We start from the raw sequence: 26,187 nt of genomic DNA, 5'->3' as shown, positions 1-26,187 counted from the left end.
CTTGGATTCTTAATTTGCCTGCACTGCCCACACATCCTGTGGATTTATAAACACTCCAATCCCAGCACGGTGTTGGTCTGCATCTGGTTCACCAGCGCTTACTGTGGCCATTGCTCCCATCAGGAAACTGGTTTGTCCAGTCTGCAGGCTGGAAGAGACCATATACACTATGGGGAGGGGTGTGATAGTATCTTACCAGGGGGAGTCAGTCCTGTCATCTTCTTCTGAATGAAACAATCTATATCCGCATCAATATCACACTTCTCCAACACCTTCCGAGTTTCCTCATACATCTGCAGGGGAAACAGGGATATTATCAACTTAAACAGTAATAGTTAACCTCAATATTAGAAACAGATCACCAAACGGTGCCGACCATCACAAACCCTCAGAGGAGGTTTACCAGAATGATCCACGGAATTAAAGGGTTAATGTGTGAGGGGCGTTTGATGGCTCTGGGTCCGTACTTGCTGAAGCTTAGCAGAATGGCGTTGGGGGGGGGGGGGGGGGAGATTCTCTTTGAAACCTATTGAATATTGAAAGGCTTAGATGGAATGGTTGTGGAAACATATTACCTACAGAGGGGGAGGCTAGATCAAGAGAGGGCCGCCTCAGAATAGAGGGACGTCCATTTAGAACAGAGAAGAGGAGCAATTTATTTAGCCGAAGGGTGGTGAATCTGTGGAATTTGTTGCCACAGATGGCAGCAGAGGTCAGGTAATTGAATATCTGAAGCAGAGGTTGATAGATTCTTGATTTTTTAAGTTTATTTTATTTAGAGATAGAGCACAGAACAGGCCCTTCTGGCTCAAGGAGCCACACCGCCCAGCGACCTGCTTATTTAACCCAGCCTCATCACAGGGCAATTTACAATGACCAATGAACCTTTGGACTGTGCGAGGAAACCAGAACACCCAGAGGAGAATATACAAACTCCTTCCAGGTGGCATCAGAACTGAACTCTGAACACTGGAAAACTGGTTGAGACTGATAATCAATCAGCTGAGATGGGATGGTGGAGTAGACTCAATGGGCCAAATGCCCTAATTTTGCTCCTGTGGTCTTATGGTCCCATTGCAAAATAAACAGGAAGATTCATTTTGCAATTATTCATCCCTCTACGTTCAATGTCATTGCACGGACCGGACAGAACGACCTGCTTATATTGGACAAGCTCTGTGGGAGTTATTTCCAGGAGAGGTCCATGGCATCACTCCAATTCTGAAGACAGTTAAAATTCAGAGTCATAGACCACTACAGCACAGAAATAGGCCATTCTGCCCATCTGGCCTGTGCTGGCCTGGTCTTCTGTCTAGTCCCATCTACCTGCATCTGAACCATATCCCTCCATTCATAAACATATCGGGTGCTGGAGGCAAAAATGTTAAGGTCATTTGAGAGTCTGTTAGACAGGCACATGAATGGGAGAGAAATAGAGTGTTACAAGCTCTCTGGGGTGGAAGGTTTAGACTGAACTTGGAATAGGGTAAAGGGTCAACACAATAGAGTGGGCCAAAGGGCCTTTATGATACTGCTCTATGCTCTATGAAGCTCCACTGTAACCTTGACTCACACAATTAAGGCAATCAGATGGGAACCTGAAAGAGAATAATTTGGAGGGCTGAAGGGATAGAGTGGACAATAGGATACAAGAAAATAGGACTAGGGTTAGTCCACTTGGCCCCGCAAGACTGTCTCTGCACTGGCCTTATTCCCTGCCAGTTCCCCACTGTCCTCAATCCCCTTCACCATCTTCTCTGTAAATTGATCCAGCCTCCACTGTTTTCTTGGGCAGAGTGTTCCAAAGATTCAATATGCTCTGCTAGAAGAAATTCCTAAACACTTTGGGGTTGAGCCCCTCAGCTCCTCATTTGAGGTTGCTCCATGGGAGAAAAGGATTGAATGGGATTGGGCTGCCAGCAGCCAGTACAAACTGGATGGGCCAAACAGCTTATAAAGGTAAACAAGCAGGTGCTGTGGATCATCCTGAAGATCTAGCTCAGGATTTACAGAGTAATATTAGTAATATATACATGATAGTCACTGTAGAGATTGATCACTTGGCCTGTCTTAACAGTAAGCACAGAGAATGGACAAGTGACGTCAGGTAGTAGATTGGGAAAGCAAAGGGGAGAAAAGGTCTTTCTCAGAGATTGGCTTGAAGAAAGCATGTCACAGGGTTAGAGGACCCTCACCAACAACTACAATAATTACCTCGTCATCTTTCACACACTGCAACGAGAGCTGATTGCAGTGAACCCACAACGCATTCCTCAGGTTGTTGATGCGATCGCACTCCTGCTGGTGAAATGCCTGAAGACAAAAGGAAATGAACGTGGAAGATCACAGCTGCAAGGGGTCTCTACACAAAGATATTCACCGGGCAACGGTGCGAAAAGGCCCAAAAACTCCCTTTTTTTTGCACATCATCAGCACAGCCAGCAGCTGGTCTAACAAAGTTTGAGAAGTCAGCTGGTGTCATGATGAGTTGGGAGATACTAAGATTTAAAGAGATATAGATCGGCTTTATTTATCACATGTATATTAAAACTTGGGTTTGGGCAAGAGCTGAAGGAACTAGAGAGGCTGGGAATGGATATCTCTGTGACCTGTCAGACACTTGATGGGCTGAATGGTTCCCTTCAGTGTGGTAAGGAAATGTGGATTGTATTATCAACTGTACTAATTAGACACTATGCTATAATTTCTGCAAATTTCATTTATGTCCAGACAACACCGATCTTAGCTAGAAAGCAAATATGGGTTAGTTAGATCCAATTTCTCACTGCGAGGTGGTTTTCTGTAAAGAAAAAGTTAAAGGTTAGCTTTATCTGTCACGTGTACTTTGAAATATACAGTACAAAGTGTTGTTTTGCATCAACAGCCAACACAGCCCAAGGACGTGCTGGGGGCAGCCCACAAGAGTCACACTTCCAGCACCAACACAGAACATCCACAGCTTTCAAACCCTAACCCGGATGTCTTTGCAATGTGAGTGGAAACCTGGAAGAAACCCATGTGGTCACGGGGAGAACATACAAACCCCTTACAGGCAGCAGCTGGAATTAACCCCCCGTCACTGGCACTGTAATAGCGTTAACCACTGAGCTACCATGCCACCCTTATATACTAGAGATTCTCAGATGTTAGAAATCTGGAGCAACACACACAGCCTGCTGGAGGAACTCAGCAGGTCAGGAAACAACTATGGATGGGAATGTTTCCTTCCTCATCAGGACTAAGGGTCTCGGTCTAAAGCTTTGACTGTTCATTTCCCTCCGTAGGTGCTGACTAAGCCCTGAGATACTAGGATTTAGTTTGTCCAAGTGAAATTTTAAATGACACTCTCACTGCATTTTCCAACAGTACTGAGGATACCATTTCTTCTGAGTCTTAAGGCTGATTTATACTTCAGTGTAGGCTCTACGCCATAGCCTACGCGAGTGGCCTATGCTGTTGTGAGCATTTATACTTATGCATTGGTGTGTCTGCATCACTCTGCAATTCACCGCCAAAACGCTAGTTGGCGGTGGAGTTTCTATGCCACTGTGTAGAGTTTCTTCGTGTACTTCAAACAATGGCGACTGAGCGCATCATGTTGGAGTTGGAGCTAATAAATGTTGAACAAGGGTTACTTTTATTGAAATTACTGCAACACAGAAAAGACAGAAGATGTCGGAGGAGATAGTATGTACGATCGTTGAACAGATTGAGGCAGAAGGAGGGTGAACTTTCTGTGCTTGTCCGGCCACTGAGAGACACGGACAAGGAAATGCATTTCAACTCATGTTTTTCTTATCTCTCAATTTGAAAATGGCAGAGAAGAAGAAGCAACAGGAAATGCGTAGGAGGAAATGCGATGCTACCAAGCGGACCAATCACCATTGTTGCAGTCTGTGTTGCCGCGATGTGTAGTTACATTTTTGGGGAGGTGTGCGTCAGTCTACAGCGTAGGGTACACGGCTACGCTGTGCCTACGGCGTAGATTCAACACAGAAGTATAAATTGGCCTTTAGTTTTAAATGCTGCTGACATGGTTCATTATTGTCACATTAAGGAGGCATGCCGTTTATACAGATGATATCATCACATCAGTGTATTGAAACAGTACAAGGGAAAACAATAACAATGCACAGTGAAGTGGTACAGTTGCAGAAGAAGTGCAGGGCAGCTGGATAATAAAGTGTAAAATCATAATGAGGGTAGATTGTAAGGACAAGAGTCCAAATTATATTACTGGGGGACCATTCAATAGTCTTATAAGAGAGGGGTAGAAGTTATCCGTGAAGCTAGTGGTACCTGCTTCCAGGCTTTTGTATCCTCTGCCTGATGGAGGAAGGGAGAAGAGTGGGTAGGGTCTTGGCAGCTTTATTAAGACAGTGAGAAGAGTAGACGGAGTCCATGGAGGGGAGGGGAAGCTGGTTGCGTGACGTGCTGAGCTGCGTCCACAACTCTCTGCGGTTTCTGGCAGCCATGGCCAGAGCAGTCGCCATACCAAGCCAAGATGCATCTTGATAGAAGTGAGTGAAAGTCAAAGAGAACGTGCCAAATTTCTGTCACCTTCTGAGAAAGAGGAGGTGCGAGTGGATTTTCTCATCCGTGGGGCTAATGAATTCAGTTGGGTCAATGATCACATCTCAAGACCTTGATCCAATTCCATTAATAGTTAAACTTTCTCGTCAGAAGCCAATCACAATTCAGTCATTAGAAGTTACCCCCACACTGACGTGTGCAAGTTCATTCCATAAATTAATAAGTTGCAATGGATGTGAAAGTCTACCCACTGATCAAACTCCAAATGACCTCTGAAAGGGAAATATCAATCAATAGTTGTCATTCCTGGGCACCATCCAGATTTTTACGAGGCAACGTGCATCCACAGCAATGGATCAATGTGGAGTTTGGGGGCTTAGCTTGAATTATTGAATGACTCTCCAGCATTTATTAACTAGGTTCACTAGTTATTATTGGCCAGGAACTTCCTGAGGAGACTGGCAGCACGTTCCCACTAACAAGACGATACCAACAGCCCAGAACATATTTTGACAAGTGTTTAGGTACCTCACAAGTTTGGATGTGTTCTTGTTCCCATTCTTGTCTAATCTTGTCTAGTTGTTCTATATTCTGTTGATAAATTTGCTCTGAAAAACAAAAACAGAGTGATTTTTAATAACACAATAAAAACAGGATGATAGATAGATACCTTATTGATCCCAAAGGAAATTACAGTGTCACAGCAGCATTACAAGTGAACAGATATAAATATTAGAAGAGAAGTAGAAAGAATAAAAAACTATGTTACCACAAACAGTCTAACAGGAGGGGGTCATCACTTCCCCGACTATAGTTGACTCATTATAGAGCCTAATACTTGAGGGTAAGAATGACCTCATATAGTGCTCTTTGGAGCAGTGCTCTTGTCTTAGTCTTTTACTAAAAGTGCTCCTCTGTTCAGCCAAGGTGGCATGCAGAGGGTGAGAAACATTGTCCAGGATTTTCCGTTGGGTCCTTTGTTCTACCACAGCTTTCAGCGTGACTAGTTTGACGTCTATGACTGAGCCAGCATTTCTAATCAGTTTATTGAGCCTGTTGGCATCACCTGTGTTGATGCCATTGCCCCAGCAGACCACCGCGTAGAAGATTGTCCTGGTGACAACAGACTGGTGGACCATGTGAAGGAGAAGCAAAGGACCAAATAAACACTAGCAATGCATTTCACTGTATGTTTCCATAAATACATCTGAAGCGGAACAGATTTCTAGGATAAAACGGAATTTACAGAACTCACTCAAGCAGCACAGTGGTGCAATGCTCAGCGTAACACTTTGCAGCGGCAGTGATCTCTGATCAAGGTTCATTTCCCAACACTATCTGCAAGGAGTTTGTATGCTCTGCCCATTATCACATGTGCTTCCTCTGGTTTCCTCCCCAGAGGCATACGGGGTGGTGTCAGTGAGTTGTGGGCACGCTATGTTGGCACTGAAAACATGATGTCACTTGTGGGTTGCTCCCAGTACATCCTCGGACAGTGTTGGTCAACGACTCAAAACAACGCATGTTCTGACGTTCGTTTGACAAACAAAGCTGATCTTTATCTTGTTCTTCACAGAAACACCACCACATACAGAGACTGGATTCAGCTAATGTGTCCTCGTTAAGAGGCTCATTCAAATGGAATGAAGCTTACAGATCACTAATATGGAACTCTGTACAGTTCCATATTTCCTTATCCTATGGAAAGGGACCATTCAGCCCATCAAGTCTCTGCCAGGTCTCACAGCTAGCCCATTCTGCCACTAACTTTCCCTGTAGCCTAAACTCTCTTTTCCCATTAACTGCCTCTCAAAAACCACCCCCCACACATACCAGGAATAACTTATGAGTTGTCAATTAACCTACAGTTAATTGTTGAGATGTGGGAAGGACACCAGAGTGCCTGGGGAAAACTCACTCACACGCTCACAAGGAGAATGTCCAGTCTCAACACTGCAACAGAGGCCAGCATTGAACTCTGGTCACTGTGAGGCAGCAACTCCACATCTTGGGAAACTATTACATCAGCTAGGAACACAAGAAATTCTGCAGACGCTGGAAATCCAGAACAACACACAAAATGCTGGAGGAACACAGCAAGACGGGCAGCATCAATGGAGAGAAATAAACAGGCCAGGACCCTTCACTGGGACATCAGTTACAAATGCTGCTGACAGAGGCTAACACAACCAGAATGAACTCCATTGATCCATGATATCCCAGGCTTCTAATGTACTGCTCAGCAGTTTTTGCCTTTCCAGGGGACACTGGACAGCCCCAAAGAATTAGAAATCATGGATTACTCCTGAACATTTTACTTTTTTAAATCTTTTTTTTTTGGAAGAGATACAGCAAGTTTACAGGCCCTTCCGGCCCAACAAGACCATGCCTCGCTATTACACCCATGTGACCAATTAACCTACTAACCCACTGTTTTTGGACTGTGGGAGGAAACCAGATCACCCGGAGGAAACCACCGCAGTCACAGGGAGAACACACAAACAGACAGTGGCAGGAAGTGAACCCGGGTTGCAGGCGCTGTGATAGCATTACACTAAACACTGGCCCAAGTTCTTCAAAGGGATGGAAAATCCACTTCTAGCACCATCTCTAGCTAATAAACAAATAATAACAGAGCAAATTATAACATGTTTAATTCACAATATGCTTCAAGGATGACATGGGATTAAAAATAAACCTTCCTGACCATTGGCCTCGGCAGTTTTGCGTTGCTGGCCGCACACCAGGTTAATATCTCCTGATCCTGAAATTAGCTCAAGACATTTCTACCAAACTGCAGTGCAGATGAAGCTGTAACGTCTCGGCACTGACTCACACAAAAGCATTAACAAACCGGTGCACTAGAGGAAGAATGTGATAAAATATAAACCGATGGAAGAGCTCAGTGGGTCAGGCAGCATCTGTGAAGGCAAAGGAATGGTCAATGATTTGGGTTGAGACCCTGTGTCAGAACAACGTGCAAGTTCATTAAGATATTCTTCACACTTGGCTAAATAAAAACTATCTTTCGCAGGATCATTTGAAAAGGCCATTACTGTTCACGCTTCGAGAACTTGTACCACCACCACATCTTTTACAAAGTCATAATCAAAGTAAATTTATCATCAAAGTACATATATCACTATATACTACACTGAGATTAATTTTCTTGCAGCCACGCATAGTAGAACAGAGAAAGGCAACAGGATCATTGAAAAATTACACACAAAAACTGACAAGCAGCCATTATGCAAAAGACAAATTGTGCAGTTGATAGATAAATGACAAATAGATAGATAATACTGTGAACAAGAGTCCGAGAATCCTTGAAAGTGTGTTCATAGTTTGTTAAGTTTGTTGGTAACTTAGATTTTGCTTGTTCTTCCCTGCAATCCTCAATCCTACAACCAGTCACTACAATAATAATTTGGACTAAAATGGTCAGCAAGTTGAACTGTTAGGTCCCTCTCTTTTAACAGGCATGGCCCATAGAGCATTGCAGAGATTTTCAGCTTTTATTTCAGACTGGCAACAGCTGGCATAGACTGAGCCAGCTCCATCGTGTCCCCACCAAAGAGGGCATCCTTAAAAGGTGATACTTCAAGAAGGTGGCATTCATCATTGCAGACCCTCACCATCCAGGACATGCCCTCCTCTCATTAGCACCATCAGGGAAGAGGTACAGGAGTCTGAAGATCCACACTCAACATTTTCCCCTCCACCATCAGATTTCTGAATGAACCCTGAACCCATGCACACTATCTCACTTTTTGCTCTCTTTCTGCTCTAATTTTTTAAAAAAATATATAACTTATAGTATTTTTATGTATTGCAATGCACCGCTGCAGCAAACAAATTTCATGACATATGCCAGAGATATTAAATCTGATTCCGATTCATGTAGACAGTCACTGGAAGTTCACCTTCTATCCCTATACTTACAAAAAAGAGCTGGTTAAAGAACATTCATACATTGAATCAGTGAGATCTGCGCTGTCTGGGACAGATGGTTTCTTTGTCAGTTACTGACTAAGAAACTGCAGCACTGTGAAACATTAGGAATTAAAGGTGATAAATTATTTTACACTTCTAATACAAAAAGCCTGCAATTTCATCCATCTGTAATAACACATTTGTCATATCCTCTCATTCACAGGACTAGCATCTGAACACTTTGATTCAAGATTTTTAAAGATTAGGATGAGTAAACTTGTCTCAGGCTTCCAGCTATCATCTTCATCAGGGATGATACCCGGGCATGTCTAGTCTGGTGGTGTGTAATACCCCCATCGTCTGTCCCACCTGATTGGTTAGTCCACAACCAATCAGGTTTCCTCTGTCCCACCTTGTTTACAATTAAATCCCAGTTCTTAGTGAGATGTTAATCTTGGTTAAAATAGTTATTCTCTGGTTTTATTTCAGTGGCTTCCTTCACCAGGTGGTCCCAAAAGCCATTGGCGTGGCTCAGTAGTTTTGTGCTGTTGAAGTCAATCCCGTGTCCATTGCGAATGTAATGTTCTGCTATCGCCGATTAGGGTAACCTAAATGGATACACCTCCTGTGCTCCTTGATGTGGGTTTCCACGGGGTACCTCATCCAGCCGAGATACGCTGCCCTGCATTCACAGGGATCCTGTAAACACTGGCTGTCCAGAGATCAGGTCATCTTTGACCCATGAAAGCTGGGATTTGAGTTTTCTTACAGGTTTGTGGATGGTATTAATCCAGTATTTCTTCAGGATCCTGGAAATGCTTCTTAAAACCATGGAAATACAGGGAAGGGAGGCGGTAGCGAGGTTCCTCCTCATTGTTAAGTTTCCTGATTTTTCTGTTGGCCCTACTAAGAGCTAATTGATTTCCAATTGATACAATCTTCTTACAGACAGTGGCGGGAATTGAACCCCAATCGCTGGCGCTGTCATAGTGTTACACTAACCATTGCGCTACATGCTGCCTTTTGATGACTGGAGCATGGCAGTAATTTTGATTTTGCAAAATACGGGTATATGGAAGATTATCAGAATCAGGTTTATTATAAGATCATAAGGCCATAAGACATCAGAGTAGAATTAGACCATTCAGCCCATCAAGTCTGCTCCCCCATTCCATCATGGCTGATACCAGATCCCACTCAACCCCATACACTTGCCTTCTTGCCATCTCCTTTGATGCCCTGACCAGTCAGGAAATAATCAAATACTAAAATATACACTCAGAATTGGCCTCCACCGCAGTCTGTGGCAGAGCATTCCACAGATTTACTACTCTCTGGCCAAAAAAAATCCTCCCTACCTTTTAATTAAAAGGTCGCCCCTCAATTTTGAGGCTGTGCCCTCTAGTTCTAGATACCCCCACCATAGGAAACATCCACTCCACATTCACCCTATCTAGTCACTGAGATACGTCATGAAATCTGTTGTTTTGCAGCAGCAATAGTGTAAGACATAAAACATTTATTTCTTCTTATATTACAATAAGAAATATACAAGCAATTAATGAATTGTACAAATGAGAGCAAAATAGTGAAAAAGTTACTGTAAGTTCACAATAAGAAATATAGATGGAGTGGATGTGGAGAAGATGTTTCCTGTGGTGGGGGAACCTAGGACCACAGGACACAGCCTCAGAATAGAACAGAGATGAGGAGGAATTTCTTTAGCCAGATATGTGAAACCGGGTGGAGGGAATGGCTGAAGTAAAGAGCTGGGAAATCGATTGGTGAAAGAGATGGAGAAGGGGGGAATCTGATAGGAGAGGACAGAGAGCCATCAAAGAAAGGGAAACAAGGAGGTAAGGAGAGAAGGTAAGAGAGGGGAATAGGAATGGGAAATAGTGAGGGGGAGAGGCATTACCAGAAGTTTGAGAAATTCGAGGAAGTCATGGACTGACGTAGTGGAATGGGAATGGGAAGTGCAATTAAAATGGGTGGCCACTGGGAGATCCAGTTCTTTCTGGCGGATAGAGCGTAGGTGCTCGGCGAAGTGGTCTCCCAATCTACGTCGGGTTCACCGATATACAGGGGGCCACACCTGGATCACTGAGCACAGTAGATAACCCCCAACAGACTCATGGGTGAAGTGGCACCTCACCTGGAAGGACTGTTTGGGGCCCTGAATGGTGATGAGGGAGAAGGTGTAGGAGCAGGTGTAGCTTTTGTTTTGCTTGCAAGGGTAAGTGTCAGGAGGGAGATCAGTGAGGAGGGACGAATGGACAAAGGAGTTGTGTGGGAAGTAATCCCTGTGGAAAGCAGAAAGTGAGGTGAGAGGAGGGAGAAGATGTGTTTGGTGGTGGGATCCTGCAACACTTCACCTGTGAGTCTGTTGGGGGTCATCTACCGTATCTGGGACTCACGGTGTGGCTTCCTGTATATTGGCAACACTCGACATAGATTGAAGAGACGACTTTCCTGAGAACCTATGCTCCCTCCGTCAGAAAAATCAGGATTTCCCAGTGGCCACCCATTTTAATTCCACTTCCCATTCCCATTCTGACATGTCAATCCATGGCCTCCTCTACTGTCATGATGGGGCCACACTCAGGTTGGAGGAACAACACCTTGTATTCTGTCTGGGTAGCCTTCAACCTGATAACACGAACACTGACCTCGTCATTCCGGTAAAGCCCCAACCACCCCCCTCACCATTCCCATTCCTCCTTACCTGCCCATCACCTTCCTCTCATGCTCCTCCCCCTTCCCTTTCTTCCATGGCTCTCTGTCCTCTCCAATCAGATTCCCCCCTCTCCACCTTCTTCAGCAATCGACTTCCCAACTCTTTACTTCACCTCGCTCCCTCCTCTCAGTTCCACCTATCACTACTACCTTGTAATTCTTTCTCACCTCCACCCACTTTCTGACTTCTCATCCTTTGTCTCCATTTTTAATGAAGGATCTCAGCTCGAAATGTCAACTGCACACTTTTCCATAGATGCTACCTGGCCTGCTGAGCTCCTCCAGCATTTTGTGTGTGTTGCTCTGGATTTCCAGCATCTGCGGGTATTCTCTTGTTTGAGATAGGGACACAATGTTTCAGGGCTCAGAAATGTTGGAAATGAAATGCTTGAAGACACAAAGCACAAGAAGATTTAGATTCAGATCTATTTATCATGTGTACATTGAACATACAGTAAAATGCTTCCTTTGTGTTAACAACCAACACAACCATGGATGTACTAGCAGCACACTTAACGACACCAACATAGCATGTCCACAAAGCAGGGAAGAACAACACACAACACACCAAGTGCCAACATAACAACAGCAAAAGCAGGAAAACAGGGAGGCAAAAGGAGAACAACACTGAAGGCTTCTGATAGGAAGATGACAAGAGAGGTCAAGGGGCAAATGCCCTGGTGTTGATTAATAAAGTTTATTCATGAGAAGTGTGGAGGAGGTGTATCGAGAAGGGAGATCAGGAGGAAGCACAAAACCAATCCCACATCAGCCACATCCCTCTTCAAATCGGCGGCACAGCAATGGAAACTGCAAGTGGTTCCAAACCTCTGGGACTGCAGCTTCTCACGGTCACCAGAACATATCCTACACAATCAAGGTGCTTTATCAACACCTCTACTTTCTGAGGAGGTTGCAGAGAGCTGGTCTATGCTCACCATTACTCACGACCTTCCTTAGACGCACAGTGGAGGGCACCCTAACGTTCTTCTGCATCTCTCCAAGTGGTACGGAAACCGCACTGTGGCAAACGGGAGGGCTTTACAACAGGTAGTTAAAACTACCCAACACATCACCGGCACCAGCCTAACCTACCATCAAGAACGTACAAGATCACAGGAGCAGTATTAGGCCATTTGCCAGTCGAGTCTGCTCTGCCATTTCATCATGGCAGATCCAATTTTTCTCTCAGCCCCACTCTCCTGCCCCAACCCCCACCCCCATATCCCTTCATGCTCTGACCAATCAAGAATCTGTCAACTTCTGCCTTAAATACACATAAAGACTCGGTCTTCACAGCTACCTGTGGCAAAGAATTCCACAGATTCACCACCATCTAGCTAAAGTAGTTCCTTATCTCATTCTAAAAGAACAGCCCTCTGTTCTGAGGCTGTCCCCTCTGGTCTTAGACTCCCCCATCATAAGAAACCCTTTCCACATCCACTCTGTAAAGGCCTTTAACCATTTGATAGGTGTTAATGAGGTCACCACTCATTCTTCTGAATTCTAGTGACTACAGTCCCAAAGCCATCAAACGCACTTCATATGACAAGCCATTGAATCCTGGAATCACTTCTGTGAATTTCCTTTGAACCTTCTCCACTTTTAGCACATCCTTTCAAAGATAAGGGGCCCAAAACTGTTCACAATGCACCAAGTGAGACCTCACCTTAACATTAACCATATAACTATATAACAATTACAGCATGGAAACAGGCCATCTCGGCCCTTCTAGTCCGTGCCAAACGCTTACTCACCTAATCCCACTGACCCACACTCAGCCCATAACCCTCCATTCCTTTCCTGTCCATATACCTATCCAATTTTACTTTACAATTACCTCCTTGCTTTTATGTTCAAATCCTCTTGAAACAAATGCCAACATTGCATTTGCCTTCCTCACCACAGACGCAATCACAAGTTAGGGAATATATACAAAAAGATGCTGGAAAAGGACCAGCAGTGTCATGAAAGATCCCACCCATCCTGCTCCCATCAGGGAGGAGGCTGCGCCGCATCCATGCCAGGACCACCAGATGTAAAAACAGTTACTCCCCCCCAAGCCATCAGGCTGATCAACACCTCCACCCATTAAAGTTAAAGTTAAAGCTTGTAGGCTCATCAGGCCGGTGCTTATGCCGGTTTCCGTGGTGTGAAATGACTGAGAGTACGAGACTCCCCCCCGGATAGGACGCTAGTCTTTCGCGAGGTTAATGCCCAGCATTCTGCCAGTACCCATTTTCAGCTGGGTGTACTGGAACAATGCGTGGTTAAGTGCCTTGCTCAAGGACACAACACACTGCCTCGGTTGGGGCTCGAACTCACGACCTTCAGATCACTAGTCGAACGCCTTTACCACTTGGCCACGCACCACCTCCACCCATTAACACACCCCCAACATCCCACCACCCCCACACCACTACATACACATCATCTACTGTCACTTCATGTACATACAATCTACCTATGTATAAAACAGTTACTTGTATATTGTGTTTTATAAGATTGCTTTTACATTAATATTTCTTGTATTTTTACATTTTTATTGTGTTCTTTACCCTGCATTGGATCCAGATTAATAATCATTTTGATTCCCTTCACACTCACGTACTGAAGAGGCTGCGCAGCATCTGCATCAGGACCACTAGATTGAACAAGATGGCTTCCCCAAATCCAGCAGGTTGATCAACACCTCCACCCATTAACCCAGCCCACAGTCACCACACACCACCATTACTTAATCACTTCCTCTCAGAGTCGCACTATGTACAAACAATTAGTCTACGTATTTGAGCTAATCGTATTGTGTCTCTTTTTTTGTGTGTTCTTTATGCTTATCAAGTATTTTTATGCTGCTTCAGATGTGGAATGATAATCATTTTTGTTCTCCTTTACCAAAGAATGACATAAACAATCTTGAATCTTAAATGTGCATTACAAGAAAAGAATGGGTGTTTATCTGAAACTTTTAAGTTGAACATTAAGGCAACAGACACAAAATGCTGGAGGAACTCAGCAGGCCAGGCAGCATCTATGGTAAAAAGTACAGTTGACATTTCAGGCCAAGACTTTTTTCAATAAATACCTGCTGAGTTCCTGCTGTATTTTGTGTGTGTTACTTGGATTTCCAGCATCTGCAGATTTTCTCTTGTTTGAAGTTGAGCATTCGTTCTGACGTTGCATGAGGTGTGTTGTTCCTTAGGCTTATATTGGACTTTGATGGTGCTATGCCGGACCATGATAAATGAGGTTAGAGTGAGAGTGAAGGGGAGTCACTCTGGCGGTCTGGACTCAGGACTGGCGATCTATTTTCTCAAGTCAGGATTTCCGATTCAGATTTATTTATCACAGGACCTTCAGCCCAACTCATACATGCTGACAAAAGTGTCTTCTTGAGCTATGAACAATCTGCTCAGTGGATCAGACAGCATCCACAGGAGGGAAGGAACTGCTGATGATTCCATGAGACCAAAAGACATAGGAGCAGAATTAGGCCATTTGGCCCATCGAGTCTGCTCCACCATTCAATCATGGCTGATCCTTTTCTGTCCCCTCCTCAGCCCCACTCCCCAGCCTTCTTCCTGTAACCATTGATGCTGTGTCCAATCAAGAACCTATCGACTTCTGCTTTCAATACACCAAAGACCTGGCCTCCACAGCTGCCTCTGGTAATAAATTCCACAAATTCACCACCCTCTGGCTAAAGAAATTTCTCCGGATCTCTGTTTTAGATGGACGTCCCTCTACCCTGAGGCTGTGCCCTCTTTTCCTGGACTCCTCCACCATGGGAAACATCCTTTCCACATCTACTCTGTCTAGGCCTTTCAATATTTGAAAGGTTTCGGTGAGATCCCTCCTCATCCTTCTAAATGCCAGTGAGTACAGACCCAGAGCCATCAAACATTCCTCATGTGATAACCGTTATTCAGGCAGAAACACTGTATCAGGACTCCCCGCTGAGTCTTCCTGAGCTAGTCCCATCTCCCTGTGATTGGTCCATATCACTCCAAACCTGTTGTACTCTTTCCTATATCTATTTCAAAAGTTGATTCAATCTCATTTACTGTACTTAACTCATGAATATGGAAACACATAGTGAAATCTATCATTTGTTTTAACACCCAAGAAGACACAGGTTGAGGGGAGCAGGTTGCAATTCAAACACCAGCATAGCATGCCCACAATGGTTGGCAGAACAACACACACCACATCAAAACAGTAAACAACAAGAAACAAGACAACAGCAAAACAAACCCAGTTCCACCCTCCCACCCACCCACCCACACACAGTCCTCCAACTCCAGGGCAGGTCTCTAATCGCCAGGCTTCATACATCAGGCCCTTTGACTTCCAATCGAACTTTGAGCTTCAGTCTCCAGTACTGACCCCTAGACTAGCCGGTGATGGGACACCAAACTCCAGGCCTGCTGAGTGACCTAGCTCTTGTGCCCCCTGTAAGGGACACACTGGCCTGGGACAGCCCAACATCCATGGGTGTCCCTCGTCACCAGTCCACATCGCTAAGCTTCGAATGCAGAGCAGACCTCGAAGCCAGATATTCTTCATTACCCATCCACATTGCTGGACTTTGAATGCAGAGCACGATTCAGAGGCACGACCTCTAACTCCTCCACATCCCTGTCCCTAAACACTATCGTGACTCCTAACTCCTCTCTCTGTCACCAAATTCATCCCTACGATTTCTGTAGATTGTGTGTAGTTTGGAGGAGAACCTACAGGTGATATTGTTACACCTGTGCCCCTCCCTCCTTTTTGAGAATCACAAGATTGCTGTTAAGTCAGGTCAGGAGACCCAGGAAATGAGAGAGAGATGTTTGGAATGTCCTGACCCCAGCGTTACAAAGCCACGGAACAGGTCATTGTCTCTTGGAGACGGAATTGTGTATTGAATACTGTACTTCATGGAAGCCCTCAGGCAACGTGGGCTGGTTGGGGGATGGCATCATTCCACCCTGATTGACATCTGAGACCCTGTGAGTCAGGATAAAAGAGGGTCAGGGGAACAGCCCTTGACACGCACCAGGAGAAACACTAGAAGTTCCGTGACAGCGTTTAGTAGCGATAGCCAGTGGAGGGCCCACGTGTGTCCTTTCCCGTTGCCCCGGGATTGAGGCCCTACCACGGAAGGCGGCTTAACTAAGGAAGAGATCACCACTGATGCCATTTCGAAGGATCGACATAAAACGGAAAACCGGGCAAGTTCTAAACCTCCTGTCTCTCTCTCCAACCAAAAGCTGCAGCTTGAATGAACCTGAGTGACTTTTATAGTTCCATCGGACAATACATTATCCCCTAGACAACGATAGAGCTATTTCTTATTGATTATTATTATACCCGTGCTTTTAGATTTAGTATTGACGACGTATATTATATGTATATTTGCATTGATATTATTTTTGTGTATTTTTATCAATAAATACTGTTAAAAATAGTACCATCAGACTTCAACGGACCTCTCTATCTTTGCTGGTAAGTGACCCAGTTACGGGGTACGTAACAATTGGGGGCTTGTCCGGGATTTGACACTAAATTGGGAGGCCAGTGAATCGGGCTTGTAAGTCCAAACTTGGATCTGGTTACGCGGGTAGCCAGACAGGAAACCAGCAAAGATGGACGTGGATGAATTTATAGAAAACCCGACTCTAGAGGTGCTAGAGGCGGCCACCAAATCGGACTTGATAAATCTGGCGAAAGGGCTAAACCTTGCAGAGGTGAGGTTGTCAATGAAAAAGCGGGAGGTACGAAGGGCAATAACTCAGTATTATATTGGGAAGAATGTGTTTGCAGCTGAGGTATTGGAAAATATCCCTGAAAAGGTACCAGCTCGTGGGACGGCTCAGTTAGAGTTGGAGAAATTTTTTATTCGTTTTTTTTTTTAGTTTTTTTATACATTTTACAAATTTAAAAAATCCCAAATCAGAATGAGGAACATTAATACAGTACAAAATTAATAAAGCATACAATGACAATATGATACAAAGAAAGAGAATTTTAAAAAAAAAGCACCTAAATTGAAGACAAGTAAACTTAGTATCCTCCCCCAACCCCACAACACAAAAAAAAAACTCCAGACCAACCACAACACAATATAAAGAATATAAATCAGGACAATCAAACTCCCAGACTGTGAATACACTTAGCAACAGAGGATAATAATGCCTACTACCAGAAAAAAAAGGGAGCTGAAAGCAAGGGACCGAAAAAAAAAGAAATTTAAAGGAAGGGTGGAATCAGATGTATAACGAGTTTACCTATGAGAAGGGTGTGCTCTTGGATCGTTGGTGTACAGCAGAAATAGTGAAAGAGGATTTTTGGCGTCTCAGGGAGCTAATTCTGATTGAGCAATTTAAAAGTGGTGTTTCAGAGGATATCCGGATGTATTTTAATGAGAAGCTGAATAAGTCCATCTCCGAATTTGCTAGGTTCGCAGATGAATATGTCCTAACCCACAAGACACAGTTTACCTCGAATAAAAGTTCCCAGAGAGACCGTGGGAACGATAGAGAAAGCCCGCCGGCTGAGGCAGAGGTCCCGCTGGGAGCAAGTGGTAAGGTTGAGGGGGAAAGGCCAGACGGCCAGAGATTTCCGGGCTTGACCTGTTTTAATTGTGGAAAGGGGGGGCATATTGCATCTAGGTGCTTTGTTCTGAGGAAAGGGACAGGAAAAGGGAAAGCAGCAGTCCCTATTGGATGTGCTGTGGTAATCAGTAAATCGACAAGAGAGCCCCGGGTGGACAGAGTATGAGAAGGGTCTGAGACTTGTATGTCAAATGGAACCGTGTCTGTGAGGGAGGGAGACACCCCAGTTCCAGTACGGATCTGGAGAGACACGGGGGCTGAGCTATCATTGATTAGCAGTAAGGTGCTGGATTTTGGTCGCAAGACGGGAATGGTAGCTGTGAAAGGAATAGGAAAAGGGACGGAAATGGTGCCCTTGCATAGGGTCATTATGAATTGTGAGCTAGTCTCTGGACCAGTTGAAATAGGGGTGCGATCAGAATTCCCGAGAACTGACGCGGACGTCCTTCTGGGTAATGATTTAGCAGGTCGTAAGGTTTGGTCAGCAATGACGTTGACAAGCCGGCCGGTGAGTGTTGTGGCCCCGCCCCTAGATTCCAAGATCTATCCCGCATGTGTGGTCACTCACAGCATGTTGAGAAAGGCAGCTGAGAATGAGAGCAGTTTAAATCCGGCCAGTATCGATTTGGCCGAGGCGTTTTTACCGACCCTGTACCGGGGGGCGGGGGGGGGGGGGGAACGGAGAATAGGAAAGTGAAAGAGAGTAAGGGAGAGGACGTAGACCTGCCCTTAGCAAGGGGAAAAGTTCTAGAGGCACGAAATAAAGATGAGAAACAGAAAAAGCTATTAAAAGGTCCAGAGTTGGACATGGATGATCTGTCTGGTTTGGCAGAACTGTTTGAAGAAGTTGAAAATTCTAAAGGTGTTCCCGATAATGAAATGAGGGCAGTCCTAGATGAAAAGGATGCCATTACCTTCAAGAAGTCTGCTGGGTTGGCAGATGAGGTTGTTTCAGCCCACGGGGTTGCGTTTACTCCGGAAGGGAGTTGCCCAGAGAGTAGCTGGGAGAATCAGGGGAATTTAGAATTTGGAGCGGGTACGGCTATTGAAAGCCTGGAAGAGGTAAATGTCCCGTTTGAGTGTGTCCAAGATGTGGATGCACGTGGTGCTGAACCTAGTAATAGAGCTCAGAAAAAGTCTGAGGTATTTGATTCAGTTGAAAAGGAATGCAGTCCTTGTGGGTCAGATAGACTTGGTTCAGTGAAGAAAGGGTTAACTTTGGTAATAGTGGGAAGTGGGAGTTCCCAAGTGTTTGTGCTCGAAGGTGTGTTAAAAGTTAGTGAGGAGATCAAAAGTGGGGAGATGAATATTATTATTGAAGGAGAAGGGAAATATGTAGTTCCCAAATTGAATGAAGAAAATTTAAAGGCTGGACTAATATCAAAAGCAGCAATCAGGCTACAGAGACAATGGCGTGGTACCACAAAGCCTGTGAATCAATTACAGGTTGAGTTGGAAGGTAACGGGGCCCCACATGCTGTTGTTATTCCAGAGTGTGGTGTGAAAAGGCAGAATTTGAAATGCTGTTTGAACAAAGAGTTTAAACTGAAAACTAAGAGCCTCAAGGGTCCTGAAAAGACAACTAGCAACTTGCGTAAAATTAAAGAATTGGGTGGAAATTCAGGAAATGTTCTAAGTTTGGAACACATTGTTGATAAAATAACTCCTATGGAAGGAGTGGGCGAATGCCTATTTCGCCAGGGTGCACAAGCTCCCGACGTGGGAATTAACCAGAAAAGAGGCGAGGGTTAATGGGACGCCATTTGAAGCCAGTTTTATGGGATTTCGACAAAGCATGTGAATAATAAAAGACAACTCCCATGGAAGCCTGCCTGTTAAGTTTGAAAGTAACATAAAGATTAGCATTTGCATGAACTTTTGTAGTGCACCCGTAAGCTAAGATCACAACTCTTTAGTTTTTGTTTGCTAAAAAAAAATAAGACCTACAAATAGGTGGTTATTAAATTGGAGTCTGATGCTACAAGACTTTAGTAAGGTACAAGATGTTAAGATATTAAAGGAAGTGCCAATGTAATCAGTAACTATCTAGATACTGATTTGAATGTATAACTGTATTACCCTGTAGAAAAAAAACTTTTGTATGGTGTTAGATTCTAAAATCCTGTAAGACTCTGTATTACCTCATTTTTTTTCCGATGGTAAAAAACGAGTTGAAGAAAGGGGGTGTAACGCCTGTGCCCCCCCCCCCCCATCCTCCTTTTTGAGAATCACAAGATTGCTGTTCAGTCAGGTCAGGAGACCCAGGAAATGAGAGAGAGATGTTTGGAATGTCCTGGCCCCAGCAATACAAAGCCACGGAACAGGTCATTGTCTCTTGGAGACGGAATTGTGTATTGAATACTGTGCTTCGTGGAAGCCCTCAGGCAACGTGGGCTGGTTGGGGGATGGCATCATTCCACCCTGATTGACATCTGAGACCCCGTGAGTCAGGATAAAAGAGGGTCTGGGGAACGGCCCCTTGACACGCACCAGGAGAAACGCTAGAAGTTCCATGACAGCGTTTAGTAGCGATAGCCGGTGGAGGGCCCACGTGTGTCCTTTCCCGTTGCCCGGGATTGCGGCCCTACCATGGAAGGCGGCTTAGCTAAAGAAGAGATCACCACCGATGCCATTTCGAAGGATCGACATCATAAAACGGAAAACCGGGCAAGTTCTAAACCTCCTGTCTCTCTCTCCAACCAAAAGCTGCAGCTTGAATGAACCTGAGTGACTTTTATAGTTCCATCGGACAATACATTATCCGATACTAGACAACCCAATCCGATACCCAATACTAGACAACGATAGAGCTATTTCTTATTGATTATTATTATACCCGCGCTTTTAGATTTAGTATTGACAATGTATATTATATGTATATTTGCATTGATATTATTTTTGTGTATTTTTATCAATAAATACTGTTAAAAATAGTACCATCAGACTTCAACGGACCTCTCTATCTTTGCTGGTAAGTGACCCAGTTACAGGGTACGTAACAATATCATTCCCAAACGCCTGTTGCCGTGGTTCTTAGAGTTGAGAGGTCATAGGTTGGGAAGTGCTGTTGTAATGACCGAGGAAGGGTACCTGTGGTGAACTTTGCAAATGATGCATACAAATGGTAGAAGGAATCTTCAGGGTCTTTGATGGGTCAGGGAAGCTGCTTTGCCCTGGGTGGAGAGCTTCTCCACCGTTGGAGCTACACTCATCCAGGTAGGTGAAGAATATCCCTTTAACTCCTTGTGTTTACCTTACAGATGGCGGGTGAGCTTCTCCAGGCTTTGTCCAATCAAATATCCTCCTGAGCCAACAGACAGGCAGTAACTAGCCAATGGAGTTAGAGGAAAATGTTCCCTTAGCAACTGTGAATTGCCATGACAACAAGGCCCACGCTACTCGTTGATAATTTCAAGCCTTCACTTATTGAACTGTTAATTAAAATAATGTCTCATCATAAAGAATGCACAAGGATATTCTTTACATAAATTGTTAAATCAGTACGAAATCTTAGCACTTGGAATCAAAATAAGATCTTCCAGTTATCATTATCTCTAGATAATTAACATTGCTTTAGTACCAAATGCTACATTTGCAATGCAAAATAATTCAGAATGTTGAGTAACTAGTTCCTGTCACTTTGGTGAAAACAATTTAAAATTTAATTGCAGAATTCTGAATACCAAAGAAACTCCAATGATACATTTTAATTTTTAACGACACACAGTGGCCACTTTATCAAACACAAAGTACGCTGCAGATGCTGTGGTCAAATCAATATGTACAAAAGCTGGATGAACTCAGCAGGTCGGGCAGCATACGTTGACTGCTCATTTCAATGGATACTGCCCGGCCACTTTATCAGATGCCTCCTGTACCTGATAAAGAACCCATTGAGTGTATTTCTGTATATTTGTGGTCTTCTGTCACTGTAGCCTACCTACTTCGAGGCTCGACGTGTTGTGCATTCAGAGATGCACGCCACTGTTCTAACGCGTGGTTATTTGAGTTACAGTCAGCTTGAGCTGGTTTGACCACTCTCCTCTAACCTCTCTCATTAACAAGGCATTTCTAACCACAGAACTGCTGCTGACTGGATGCTTTTTGTTTCTCTGTAAACTCTGGAGACAGTTGTGCATGAAAATCCCAGGACATCAGCAATTTCAGAAATACTCAAACCAAAAATCATTCCACAAAGTCGCTTGGATCATATTTCTTTCCCACTCTGATGTTTGGTCTGAACAACAACTGAACGTCTTGACCATGTCTGAACGATTTTATGTATTGAGTTGCTGCCACATGACTGGCTGATTAGATATTTGCATTAACAAGGTGTACAGGTGTACCTAATAAAGTGGCCACTGAGTGTACATCAAAACAATATTTGAAAGCTCATGGAAATCATGTCATATTAGAATGACTAAGCATGATTTCAATTCACCACTGCTTAAAAAGAAAACAAATTAACGACATAAAACCAAAGCTGCTAACTCGCAGGTGAGATAAAATTTCAGGTCTATTATACTCTGGATAGACCTCACTTAGTGTACTGTGCTCCATTTTGGCCACCTCAATAAATGAAGGATGTGGAATCCTTTGAAGTGGTGCAGAGGAGATTTACCAGGATGCTCGGCAACCTTTAACTCCACCATGGACAGCCCCAAGCCCAGCTGCAAAAGGAGGAGGGTTGGGCATGGGGGTAGCAACCCCATCCCGTAAAAACCCAGAAACACCAACAGAAGCTCCAAATACCTCATCCCTGGGAGACTGAGGATACACCAAGAAGATGGACTACACCCAAAGACAACTTGAGGGACTGGCCCAGGACAGAGGACTTTAGCGAGCTACTGTTGGCAGCCTATGCCACAATAGAGGTGATGGGTTTAAGTAAGTCCTCAACCTACCCTCATAAAGCATGCTCTCTAATCCTGGTAAATTTCCTTTGCACCCTCTCTGAAGCTTCCACATTCTTCCCATAATGGGGCAACCAGAACTGAACACAGTACTCAAAGTGGAAATAAACCAATGACATTTCAGGCCGAGTCCTTCACCAGGACTCGATAATATGGCCTGCAGAACGGGCTTGACCTGAAATGTTGACTGTTTATTAACTTCCATAGGTGCTGCCTGACCTGCTGAGTTCCTTTAGCATTTTGTGTGTGTTAGACCATAAAATTGTAAGATATAGGAACAGAAGTAGGCCATTTGGCCCATCTAGTCTACTCCGCCTTTCAATCTTGTTGCCCAAGGCGTTCAGCATCTGCAGGATCTCTTGTGTTTCTATCACTCCAAGTGTTGTCTAACCAGAGTGATTCCTGACTTCAATGCGATGACTAATGTAAGCCAGCTCATCATAAGCCTTCAACAGTAAATGTATACTGAATTCTTCTTTCTCCCCACCCCCCTGTAGTACGTCAATGTATGGAAAGATTTGTCTGCAAGTATGCAAACAAAAATTTTTCACTGTACATGTGACAATATTAAACAATACCGAAGGGGTAGTTGATGGGCAGCACAGGCTCTATGGGCCAAATGGCCTGTCTCTGTGCTACATCTCTGCCTCTAAAGAAATCATATAGAAACCAAAATACACGTCACAGCTTCTGCACCAGCAGAGAGGGGAACAAGTGGACGGAAATAGCTACCAGAGTAGCTTTACATGCGTTTCCTGTCAGGTGTCACCAGACAGTGATTAGCACATTTCTACAATGATTCAGCTGCCTACTAGCTCGTCCACTGCACTGCACTCCCTGGTGCTCCAGGCCAGGGGAGGAGTCGTTAACTTCTGCAACATCGCTCAGGATAATCTTGTCCAGCACCCATGAAGCAACAATGTGAAATGAGGACAGTGCAGTGGTCTTGACCCCGTAGGCTGAGAACCACCTACAACTCAGCACCATCAGCTCCTATGGACAGCAGGAGGATTGTGACGACCGTGGATTCTGGGACAATCCTGAGGGGCTGGCATTGAGGTGCACCGACATCCAGGACATCTGGAATATCCCCTCTTCTCACTTCCCTGATGGTGATGACGAGAAGAGGGCATGCCCTGGATGTCTGAAGGTCCTTCAGGACGTCTGATGCTTAATGACATAGGAGGTTCAAGGTGCACATTCAATGTTTTAGGAACAGCTTCTTCCCCTCATCATCAGATTTCTGAATGGTCCATGAGCCATGAAAACTACCTCACTATTTTGCTCTTCTTTATTATATATTATTTATTATTTTGATATACTATCGTAATTTATAGTTATTTTACACTGTACTGCTGCTGCAGAACAACAAATTTCAGCTACATAAGACCATAAGACATACACAGGAGCAGAATTAGGCCATTTGGCCCATCGAGCCTGCCCGACCATTTCATCATGGCTGATCTATTATCCCACTCAACCCCATTCTCCTGCCTTCTCCCCATAACCTTTGACACCTTTACTAATCAAATACCTATCAACCCCTGCTTTAAATATACCCAGTGACTTGGCCTCCTCTGCTGTCTGCAGAAATGGCTCCCCAGACTCACCATACTTTAGCTAATGAAATTCCTCTTCATCTCAGTTCTGCAGGGAGGTCCTTCTACTCTGAGGGTGTTCCCCACTATAGAAAACATCTCACCATGTCCAAAGTGTCTAGGCCTTTCAATATTTGATAGGTTTTAATGAGATAATGCCTCATTGTTGTAAACCTGACAATAAAACCAATTCTTGATTCTGATCAGCACTTGTCATGTTTCTCTTGAACTAGCACATTTCAACCACTGTCCCTCATCGCCAAACACACTGAAAATGCTAGAGAATAAATACACATGAATTTTGTTCAGCTGGTTTGGCATTGCACCTCCTTATCAGCCACAAGGGTAATGGAATCTTTTTCTCAGTTGAGAAAGTCAAAGGGTCATTTTCAAAAAGCAATGTACCGCCAGCTGTGATGGGCGTCAGAGACAGGAAACATGTGGTTTCTGTACCAGCTTTACCCAAAACTTGCATCACCAGGCCAGTAAACTGATTCTCACTCTGCACAAGTCCAATGCTTGACGCTTCACTCTTGGTTAATCACTCTGGTGAGAATGGGCAGAAAATCCAAAAGATTGTACAGGTCAGAAGGGGCAGTTCAAGGATTAGGTCCAATAAATTCCCACCAGATCTTTACAATTTTGTTCCACTTCTGTGCTCTTTCCTCGTCCTCTGTGTTCAAGTATCCAATCTCGCCAAAAGTTAAGTTTCAACATCTAAGGTGGGGAATAAACAATGAACACTTCAGGCCAAGACCCTTCATCAGGACTGGAAAGGAAGCGGGAAGAAGCCAGAATAAGAAGGCAGGGTGAGAGGAAGGAGAACAAGCTGGCAGGCGATAGGTGAAGCCAGGTGAGGGGGAAGGTGGGTATGTGGCAGAGTGAGGATGAAATGAGAAGCTGGGTGATGATATGTGGAAGAAATAAAGGACCGAGGGAGGAATCTGGTCATGGAGGACAGCGGATCACCGAAGAAAGGGAAGGATGAGGTGCACCAGAGGGAGGTAATGGGCAGGCGAGGAGAAGGGATGAGAGGGGAACCAGAATGTTCAATGGGAAAAGTGACAAGGAGGTAGGGAATAGATTGTCCATCCTTGGAACAATCTGGGGCAGCACGGTACTGTAGCCCTTACATTATGCGGTTACAGAGCCAGTGACCTGGTTTCTACTGCTGTCTGTAAGGAGTTTGTATGTTATTTTGTCTTTACACTCAGTCCTGATGCAGGGTCTTAGCCCATAATGTTGATTGTTTAGTCTTCTCTGTAGATGCTGTCTGACCTGCTGAGTTCCTCCAGCATTTTTTTTCTCTCTCTCTCTCTCTCTCTCTCCCCCCCCCCTCTCCCTCTCCTGAAGAGTCCCTTGTGTTATGTTTCAACAACAGCTTTTTCCCTCACTGCATCATGGCTGGACACTCCCAAACTCCCCATGGGATAGGAGTGAACCTTCAGACAGAGTGGGAAAGTATTCAACTTCTGACAACTACGGTCCAGAATCCAGGTCACCTGCTCCTCCTGGTCGAGCGGCAGGGTGCAGATGACACTTGTATTTCCATGTGCTCAGAGACCAAGCTCCAAGCCTTTGTCAACACACTCACATAAGTGTATGAGAGGATTGGCCTTATACAAAAGGTGCCCTGTTGCACCACTCCACTCTCCATCACTAACGATTCATAGCAAGTCACTGAAACTGGATCATTTCCCATTTTACGGGACCCTTCTCTTTGCAAAGACAGACCTTGATAATTAACCATTTCTTTCAAGATGCATGTCCATAGATCCCTCAAAGTTACTGTGCACGTTGATAGGGTGAGTAAGAAGGCATATAGCATATAGCCTTCACTACTCATCAAAGGATGAATTCAAGAACCGTGAGGTA

At 44.4% G+C, this 26,187-nt stretch overlaps 1 protein-coding gene across 7 annotated transcripts in view; it reads right to left on the bottom strand.

Moving 5' to 3' along the window:
• The window catches only part of pstpip1a (proline-serine-threonine phosphatase interacting protein 1a), a 120,306-nt gene that overhangs the window by 16,382 nt on the left and 77,737 nt on the right, over positions 1 to 26,187 (bottom strand). For all 7 annotated transcript variants that reach the window (XM_059946650.1, XM_059946653.1, XM_059946649.1 and 4 more), the window contains 3 exons: positions 5,062 to 5,141; positions 2,215 to 2,313; positions 197 to 293 (listed from right to left, as the gene is read on the bottom strand). In XM_059946650.1, the coding sequence (XP_059802633.1) occupies positions 197 to 293; positions 2,215 to 2,313; positions 5,062 to 5,141 (276 nt within the window). The remainder of the gene's footprint in view (positions 1 to 196; positions 294 to 2,214; positions 2,314 to 5,061; positions 5,142 to 26,187) is intronic.

The sequence above is a fragment of the Hypanus sabinus genome, chromosome 21 (genome assembly GCF_030144855.1).
Source record: "Hypanus sabinus isolate sHypSab1 chromosome 21, sHypSab1.hap1, whole genome shotgun sequence".
Classification (NCBI taxonomy): domain Eukaryota; kingdom Metazoa; phylum Chordata; class Chondrichthyes; order Myliobatiformes; family Dasyatidae; genus Hypanus; species Hypanus sabinus.
The sequence above is the reverse complement of the archived record's forward strand: the minus strand, read 5'-3'. Positions and strand labels throughout refer to the sequence as shown.